The sequence below is a fragment of the Alosa sapidissima genome, chromosome 6 (genome assembly GCF_018492685.1).
Source record: "Alosa sapidissima isolate fAloSap1 chromosome 6, fAloSap1.pri, whole genome shotgun sequence".
Lineage (NCBI taxonomy): Eukaryota > Metazoa > Chordata > Actinopteri > Clupeiformes > Clupeidae > Alosa > Alosa sapidissima.
In genome coordinates, this window is record NC_055962.1 from 23,269,542 (window position 1) to 23,279,541 (window position 10,000).

General features: G+C 47.7%; 1 protein-coding gene across 6 annotated transcripts in view; it reads right to left on the minus strand.

Annotated features, from left to right (window-relative positions):
• ches1 (checkpoint suppressor 1) overlaps window positions 1–10,000 on the minus strand; it is a 42,546-nt gene that overhangs the window by 15,158 nt on the left and 17,388 nt on the right. For all 6 annotated transcript variants that reach the window (XM_042094264.1, XM_042094263.1, XM_042094261.1 and 3 more), the window contains one exon: window positions 2,734–3,362. In XM_042094264.1, the coding sequence (XP_041950198.1) occupies window positions 2,734–3,348 (615 nt within the window). In that variant the 5' untranslated portion in view covers window positions 3,349–3,362. The remainder of the gene's footprint in view (window positions 1–2,733; window positions 3,363–10,000) is intronic.

Genomic DNA, 10,000 nt, shown 5'->3' on the forward strand with positions numbered 1-10,000 from the left:
TGTCTTTGCTCTTTATTTATATTCCTCCGCAGCCAGGCTGGGCTGTCGACTAAACTCCTCAAGCTTCAAGAGGTAGACATTCTTTTTCTCCCTGCTCTTTTCTTTTGTGCGGGGACTTTCTGGCAAGGCGAGTAGCCAGGCATAGCTGAATAGCTTACAATATCCACCCTATAAAGAGAACATGGTTTCCTTGCATTGTGCTGGTGTGTGAGAATCTGACAGAGCCTTCATAGAGGCTGTTAGTGGGAAATGGTAATGATTTGTTGCTGTAGCCAGTCAATGGACGGTAAGCAGTCAACATAATGTCAAAAGGGTTCTTCATCAGGGAAAATATGGCTCTCTGATGGATAGTTTTCTGTGGATCTGGATCGAGGAGATTTTAGCATGTTAGCTGTCTAAACGTTAAACTTCAGATGGTCTCCAGACTCTGAAGGGCCGGGATCACACCAGCTGTTGGGGAAAAAAAGACTTCTTGGAAAGTGCAGAACAAATAGAATGGCAATGTAGACAAAGACTTTGGGAGGAAAAAAAGACTTGAGACAGAGAGAGAGCGAGAGAGACTTAAAAAAAGCTTAAGCTGATTTCACTCCCGTCCTCGAAAACAGAGCTGTGCTTTTTGTTTAACATCTGGTTCCCTTGTTACATAAAAGCAGACTGAGAGTTGTTATATGGGCCGGCTGTAGCTGCCCCTGCATACCACCATAACCACTGATCTCCCCTGGGTGCCCAACCTCTCTCAAACAATGTCAACGCTAGCCGACAGCTAATGGATCTGCTAAAATACTTGGCTGCTGGAGAGCTTCCATTGTTTTAGCCAAAGCCTAAATGACACTGGTGTTCTTTTTTTCCATCTTAGATCTGCAATGCATTTGAAAATATTTTTGTGACGTGACGTGTGTGTTTATCAGAGGCACAGGGGCAGAGGGCAGTGAGGCTTAGCCTATCATATTGTGCTGCGAGAATCCTGTTTGCAAACAATGAGAGGCCATTTCTGTTTCCTTTTTTTGTATGTGTGTGTGCGTGTGTGTGTGTGTGTGTGTTTGTCACACACACACACTCTCTCTTGTTTTCCCTTTCTTTTCACAAGCTTACACACACACACAAACACACAGAGGCAGAGAGAGAAAGAGAGAGAGAGAGGAAAATAGATAGCATTCATTAAGCAAAGCCTACCCTACACAATCAGGACTAACCTCAGTGAGCTTTGGTGTGTGCCAGGATGTGACCTAGAAATACACTCACTGGAACAAATGGGGCATTGTCATAATAACGTCCACATCTGCAACCTGATGGAACGATGATTTAGTGTGTTTACCATTAAAACAGCCATTTCCTCCAAGCCCATCCAAAGAGAGACTAAGGCCAGAGTACTTGAATTGGAGACATTGATTTTAACCAGTTTGGCATTACAAACTTTGTACTCATTTTTCAGCACATGGAGGGGTGCCCTCTGAAATAAAAATCTGCAGAGTGAAAATGATGGTGTAGATTTCTAGGTGCACTGGGAGAAAATTGGTAGCAGACAGAACTGTCTCTCATGGATACAGTTTGCTGCTTAATCTCTTCGATATTCTTACAACTGTTGGCAAATATGCCCTAGTGCAACGATGAGAGACGAGGTATTCGTTTCACCTTGACATTTTACACAAACCAGAAAGCAATTTGTTCAATCTGCCTTGTGAAGCACTCTTTATTTTTCTCGTCACACACCCCAAGCGCACACACACACCCACACACACACACACACACACACACACACACACACGCACACCCTGACACAGATAGTGCTCACGCAGCAACACAGCCAAATCAGTTTTCCTGTTGCTACAGCAACTGCATACTTTTCATGTCAACTGCAACCTAGTTACTATGGAGATATGTATACAAGGCAAACTCTTTGCAGTCATAGCCTAGATCCAGATGACACAGCCGTGAGAGAGTCAGAACACTGAGACAGGTACACACACACACACACACACACACACACACACACACACACACACACACACACACACACACAACTGCACACACATTTAAGCACACATAATCTCACGCACACGGAACACTGATCATACTTGTTGTTTATCCTGTGTCTGCTTCGTTGTCATGGTATTTCATGTCGTGAGTTCAAAGTCAAGTTTTGATCTCTACAAAGGATATGATTGCAGTGTGCTAAAGAGGTGACTTACATAACCAGATCACAAGTGGTAAAATGTCGAGAGGCAAAAAGACTCCAAACACGGGCAATTAAAGCACAGATGATGACAAAAATCAGGCTTGATGAAAAAACAGCAACTTTGATCAGAGCTCTCCATAGCCAGAATTTAGTCATGTACTTGAAGTTGTGTGCTTTAGTGCATTACTATGACTTTGAATTGTAAATGCAAGTTTTGAGGGGGGGGGGGGGGGTGGCTAAATCAAAACAGCTTAATACTGTATGTACAACACAGTGAGTCAATGTGACTTTAGAGAAATTCCTCTGAGATGTTAAAATCATCCTCCCACGTAGGCAGCGAGGGAAGTGCTTTTAATTGAAAGACGTGGAGCCCGGCAGAAGGTCCATTAACTATTCATGTGGAACACTTTTGAGACGCTAATAGATAAAAGTGTACATTCATCCAAAAGGAAAACACAGCGGAATAACAAACGGATCTCTTGAACTAAAAGGAGCAGAGAACTCCCCTTGCATTGGGGGCGGGGGGACACTGACATGGTCAACATGACTGGACTCACCTGACTGCGATCCTTATCCACCTTCTTGAAGCACTTGTTGAGCGAGAGGTTGTGGCGCACCGAGTTCTTCCAGCCCGTGGGGGCGCTGGCGAAGTAGGGGAAGTGCTCCAGGATCCAGCCGTAGATGTCCTTGACGGGCAGCCGCTTGTTGGGCGCGTCCTCGATGGCCATGAAGATGAGGCAGCTGAAGGAGTACGGTGGCTTGCGGTTGGGCCCCGCCGAGAGGTCGTACGGCCCGGCTTCGGACGGCTCCGGCGACGAGGACGGCGAGGAGCGGTGGGACGGGTCCCGGGCGGCGCCCCCACGACCAGCACCACCACCACCTCCTCCGCCGCCTCCTCCTCCTCCGCCAGCGCTCCCGCCAGAGCCGCCGCCATCCTGGACGGGGCTGACGCTGCGCAGGCCCGGGTGGCCCAGGCTGGTCAGCAGGTCGCTGGTCTCGTGCAGCCAGCTCAGGCTGGTCAGCTCCTCGTCCTCGGCGCGGCTCAGCGAGGCCGACAGCGAGAGCGACAGATCGGCCGCCTCGCCGTCGGGGTACAGCTGGCTCAGCCCGCGGGCCACGCTGCCGCTACTCGGGCCCTCCGCTTTCTTGCCCGGCGGCATGATAGGACCCATCCAGCCCAAGGCTCCTGTCGGCAGAGGATGGACAGGGGTCAACAGGTGGGCAGGAAGGAAAATGTATGTGCCTGATCACAAGGTAAAATGTCGAGAGGCAAAAAGACTCCAAACACGGGCAATTAAAGCACAGATGATGACAAAAATCAGGGTTGATGAAAAAACAGCAACTTTGATCAGAGCTCTCCATAGCCAGAATTTATTCATGTACTTTAAGTTTTGTGCTTTAGTGCATTACTATGACTTTGAATTGTAAATGCAAGTTTTGAAGGGGGGGGTGGCGGCCTGAAGTAATCGTTAAGCATAATTATCCCTTTTCAAATATAATTGGTTTTGTTCACGCCTGAATTCCAACCCAGTGCCTTAGAACTTTCACGTTGGTAGCATGGAACATACAGTACTTTGCATGTACTCTTTTGTAGATAGCTTCATTGATTGCACATTAAAAGAAGTCAGGTAAACAGATTGATTCCCAAGACAGACTGATACACACCACATGTGTGTATGCCTATACCTGTTCATGTATACTGTAGCTATGTTTGCCTGAAAGCATAGAGTTTCCAATTGAAGAGTACCAAACACCTTTGAGAAATATGTTAGTAACATGATGCATATGTTTGCATACATACTGCCATTGACTGCACATAAAAAGAAGCAAGGTGTCTTCAATGCATGGACACTTTAGAAGGATCAACCTTGCTTGATTTCTAAAGCCCACTTACAAGCTGCCAGGTGTTGCAACAATGATCTCAGCATCCAGCAATGTTTCGTTTCCACTTAATACCTTTTTGTTTGTCTTGTTGGACAAGATTTTCACATGGTCCAATAAGCTGGTAGCTGATGCCAATGTAAACTCTTTGTGCCAGAGATCATCAACACACAGCTCACTCCGCAACAAAACTCACGGAACATGTGAGGAGAGTTAAAGGTCACTCAAAATGGCACTGGTCTTGGATCCTACCCAGAGATATTTTTCAGTCATACGATATAGCTTTTCTGGCTTTAAAAGAGATCTATGAAAAGCCTGTGTCTCCATTCCAAACATGGGTATTACACGGCAATATTAGGCCTGTGTCATGTTACATGTCCAACTGCAAGGTCAAAGAATCTCAGGGCATGCTCTCATTTTACAATAGATGCACTATGTACACCCTATACCCTATATAGCCTGTCAGCTTCTGTTGTTTCTCCATGACACTCTGTAAGCTATACACACAGAGACATCTCATACATAAACACATAAACACATACACACACACACACACACACACACACCAAACTGCATCAAAATGGCTACCCCTGTGCCCCCATCCGTTGTGGAATGTGTCGTTTGCCAGAGGGTTGGATCACAGAGGGGGTCTGACTGGCCTATCTGAAGATTCTTATCTAAATAATCGTACACCACTAAAGTCACAGTGGGTAATCTCTCCCCCAAAGCTCTTCTGCCAACGATCGACACACCAGAGTTACTCACTCACATCCAACACAGACATACACTCACAACCAAATAGACTCACTCACAAACACACACATACACATACACACACACTTGTTAGCATACATATACATATGCAACCACTCATTCCAGCACATACCTACCATACCAAACATGTACACACACACACACATAACCTCCATATGCACCCTAAATATGCTTATGCATACATTTGCATTCATACAACCCCCCGTACATACACACAAACACAAGCACACAAACACAAGCACACACACACAAGCACACACACACACACACACACACACACACACACACACACACACACACACAAACACATACACGGATAGAGACACTTAACATCTGGAGAGCAGATCCCCGGAGGTCAGTGGAAACTAGGTGGGGTTTACGAGTGAGATTATGCCTGGGTGTACCTCTGGGATAATTATACACACACAACCACAGACCAAGAGACACAGACACTAGATTCTCTGCAGCTCACACAACCACAGACCGAGAGAAACACAGACACCAGATTCTCTGCGGCTCACATTCAAACCCCCCACTGTCTGGATAGGGTATTTTCACGTTTTATATCCACGGATTTGTACAGGCTATCAACACTGTTGTACATTATTTTTGAAGACATTTTGACATCTTATTTTCAGGTGGACAAATTATTCCCACACATTGTAACAACAATTTCTATAAATGTCCCATCATTGACTTATTTTGAATAATAGAGAACTTTTTTGCCAATGCAAAATGTCATTTCTATTATTCAACATCCAGAGCTGTAGCTGCATGACTATTTTCTCCACAAGCCTCTGTGGATTTCAAAAGCTGTACATTCTTATACAAATTCACGTCAATTACCTTAAAATAATAAATGTCGGGCCAACCTCAAGATATACCATCGACAAAGAACCTTTGTTCCGTACATCTCCCACAGAGAGTACATGCCTAATTAACAAGCACAAGTGTCGGAAATAATAGCACAATAAATTGACAGTGACTGTAATGTATTCAAATTGCCTGATGATAGATTACGCACTATAACGCTGAAAATAGAAATCCCCCCGTAAACAAATTGACGGCAAGAGCAGAGGGAGGCGATAGACAAAGTCATCACTCAAGGTGTGCTGGGAAATGGGAAGGGTAACTGTGCAATGCGATTCCCATCGGCAGTGCGGCTGAGCACACGTCCCGGGCTTTACTTGTTATGTTTCCATGGTGGCACTGCCATGAAACATTACGCCTGACAGAAAAGGCCTGGCTAATTTTACTGTTGCTATGATGACCAAACTTCTCAAGGTAAGGGGCCTATCGGAACCATCAGTGTGACACACCTCCTCTACTCCTTTACGCTCTTTTTATGAGAACCCCCACCCTCCCCAATCAGCCCCCCCCACCCCCCAAGCAACTGAACACTCAGGGAAGCTCATACAAATGGAATGATGGGTTCAGCTTAAGTCCAGAACAAATCACTTTTCAGGGGGGGGGGGGGGGGGGGGGATGGGGTTGCACGCTAAATGATTCTCATTGTGTTTCATGTGCCGAGAGCAACTTCTCAAGTGCGCGGCCCAAACACAGGAGCAGGTGAGGAAGACTAGGCAGACCCAGTGGAGAGACAGATGAATTGTGTGATGCTCGTCATCTCATTCCATTCTGCCAGCCTCAACCCCCCCACCCCGTCTATGCCACCCCCTCCCTGTGTGCCCACAAACCACTCCGTTCACTCCAATGACACACTGCTCCTTGTGACCGGAGGAAAGCACTTCCCAACTGCCCCCTCAACTGCCTCTTCAGGAAAGAGCCTTCTGTTTTTGCTTTTGTGCGAGTCACTGTACCTTCAGCAGGAAAAGAAATAACTAAAGAAAAGGACTAAAAATATCTCCTCTCATCCACTACAGCCCATTCATCTTTTCATAGAAACGCAGCAAAACTTCAGGGTGAGAGACAGTGAAAGGAGAATAAATAGAGAAGAGATTGTTCAGCTGGAGAGTTTCTCTCCCTCTCTCTCCCTCCCCCCTTCTCTCCCTATCTCTCTCCCTCTCTCTCTATCTCTCTCTCTCTCTATCTCTCTCCATTTCATCAAACAGGCAAAGTGAATCTGGGGTTCTGATAGCTGAGAGGCGACCTTTGTCACTCTCCTAGAGGCTTGATGTATTGAAACGGAGAGGTCCAACAGGAATAATAAACCTCTCTGTTTGTGTATGTGCATCTGTGAGTGTGTGTATGCATGTGTGTCAACATGGATGTGGAAAAAATTGCTTTTACATCCATGCACCCCTTAACCCCAACCCACCGCTCACTCTGTTTTTCAAAGGGAGTCGAGTTAGGTTTCCATTTCCTGCGTTCCCATGACAACAGTGTTAGGGGTAGACGAGGGCAACATACATAAGCCTAACCAATCGAGTGGCTTGTCTGCACTGCAAAGCACAGCGTAGCACACAGTGCACAACCAACTCCCCTGCACCACACAGTCCGTGAGCTATGACACAGAGGTCGTAGGTCGTCATTTCTCCGGTTGGGGGGGTGGGGGGGGGGTGGGGGGGGTGTTGCCTCACCCTCTCTAGCTCCTCCCTCACCGACCCTGTCTCAAGACTCACATGACATGAGGGATAGAGCCACTTGACACTTCCCACTCCACTCATGGACAAAAAGATCAGTGGGCTGTGAAGTAAGTGGCTTTTACCAAGAGCTGCTGATGAACTGAGCCTCACTTCTCATGGCTGGGAAATCCTTCACAGTCAAGCGGCGATCTGTGATAGGAGGCAAGGGAGACCCTGCTGCAAGGCAGGATGGAGTTCACCACTGAAAGCCTTTTCTGGGATTGTGTTTAAATTGTTCTGATTGCATCATCCAAGTTCTGCACCGATGCTGTTTTTTTTGCTGCTTGTGGTTTTCTCACTCTCCAACTCCTTGCCCCATGACCTTGTAAGCCTTTCTTCCTCCTCTCTTGCCCTCTCTTGCCCTCCATCCTTTTGCCTCTCTCTTCCTCTTTTTCTCTCTTTCTCTCTCCTCCATGTCTTTCCATCTCCACTCAGTGAAGATGACCTGAGTGTGTTGAGTATGTGTGCAAAGCCTGCTCCCCACTCACAGAGGTCAGTTTGAGCAACCCCCCCCCACACACACACACACACACACACACACACACCTCCCTCCCATCCCCACCCTGAACAGGCTAATGCTGTGAGCAGCACTGGCCCCAAGTGACTCGGCTCCTACTGGTTACTCTCAAACCAGCCTACCCTCCACCAGTCCACACACCATAGTCACACACACACACACACACACACACACACACACACACACACACACCACACACACACACACACATACACACACACACACATACATACACACCACACACACACACACACACACACACACACACACACACACACACATACATACACACCACACATACATACACACACACACACACACACACACACACATACACACACACCACACATACATATACACACACACACACACACACATACATACACACACACATACATACACACACACACACACACACACACACATACATGCAGACAAACACACACACACACACATACATACACACATACATACACACACACACACACACACACACATACACACACACACATACATACACACACACACACACACATACACACACACCACACGTACATACACACACACCACACACATACATACACACACACACACCACACACACACACACACACACTGCACTGCCCTCCTTTGCTGCAGCAAGACTTACGCGTTGGAGCAGCGCTTTCACAGAGGCAAGGTCACAGAAAATGCCTTGACCCCCTCCATTTCAAGACCCCTAATAATCCCTTTGACATCGATGAGATGCACTTCCCCTTGTGAAGTAAGTACACACCACCTTCTCCAGAAAGCCTTCAGCATTTGGAGGAGGAGGAGGAGGAGGAGGAGACAGTCTGGCCATTTGAAGGCGAGCGTCCAGCCACTTGGGCGCATGCATGTCAGTGTGTGTGTGAGAAGAACAGTGAGCGTGTGGCAGCCGCGGATGTCTCGTCACTGCCTCCGGGGGCTGGTCCACTTATCTTGGGCAAACAGTAGCACGGGCCTCCCGCCACCGGCCCCGAGTTTGTCCCCGCTGATAATGCCATGGCAACAATAGCGCCGCTTCAGTGCTCAGTCCCCCCCTCCGCTCCACGCACTCGTTTCCCCCCTGTTTGGCATGCCAGCGACTGCCAGCCAGCAAGTTCGGTTGAGAGAGAGGAAGCGAGTGGACACATAGCGAGTGCCTGGTGGCGTTCCAGCAAAACCAGGGGGGGGAAAAGAGAGAGAGAGAGAGAAAGAGGGAAAAAAAGAGAGAGAGAGAGAGAGAAAGAGGGAAAAAAAAGAAAAAAAGACAAGAAAAATGCTCAGCGAACCACCAGCAGACACTGCACAGGTGCCAAAAAAACACACAGATCCGGCTAATCCTGACAAAGTGTGTGTGTGTGTGTGTGTGTGTGTGTGTGTGGGGATGGGGTTCAGGCTCTGAACTTCAAAAGAACACTCTCTTAAATCCCTCTCTCTCTCTCTCTCTCTTCTTGTTAGTTTCCTTTTGACTGATAATAGAGGAAACTTAAAAGTCTCTCTCTCCAGTTTTCCCTCTCCCTCCATCCCTCCATCGCTCTCTCTCTCTCTCTCTCTCTCTCTCTCTCTCTCTCTCTCTCTCTCTCACTCTTCCTTCCTCAGTCCTAATCACTGGGGGCTAGGAAAGTATCCTGAGGTCATTAACACCATCTCAAAGTCAAAGTGTCCTGGAGCGTATGCCGTTTGACAGGCCCTGCCAGAGTAATGAGAGTGAGGGATGATGGTGCCATGATTAGACGGAGAGAGAGAGACGAGGACCTCAGCCAGAGGGGGTGCTGGTGGTGGGCTTGGAGAGGGTGGCTGTGTATGTGTGTGTATGTGTGAGTATGTGTGAGTGTGTGTGTGTGTGTGTGTGTGTGTGTGTGTGTGTGGTGTGTGTGGGGGGGGGGGGGGGGGGGGGGGGGGGTGCTGACAGGGCTGTGTTGGATACATATTCATCAAATGCGCCCCCTCCATGATCCTCTGTCATAACGGCAGACACAAATGCACTTCTGCTCAACATCAAACTCCTGGAGGGTGACGTGGGCCTTCTGTGTCCTTGGCGCTCGCCAGAGAGCTGAGTCTCACG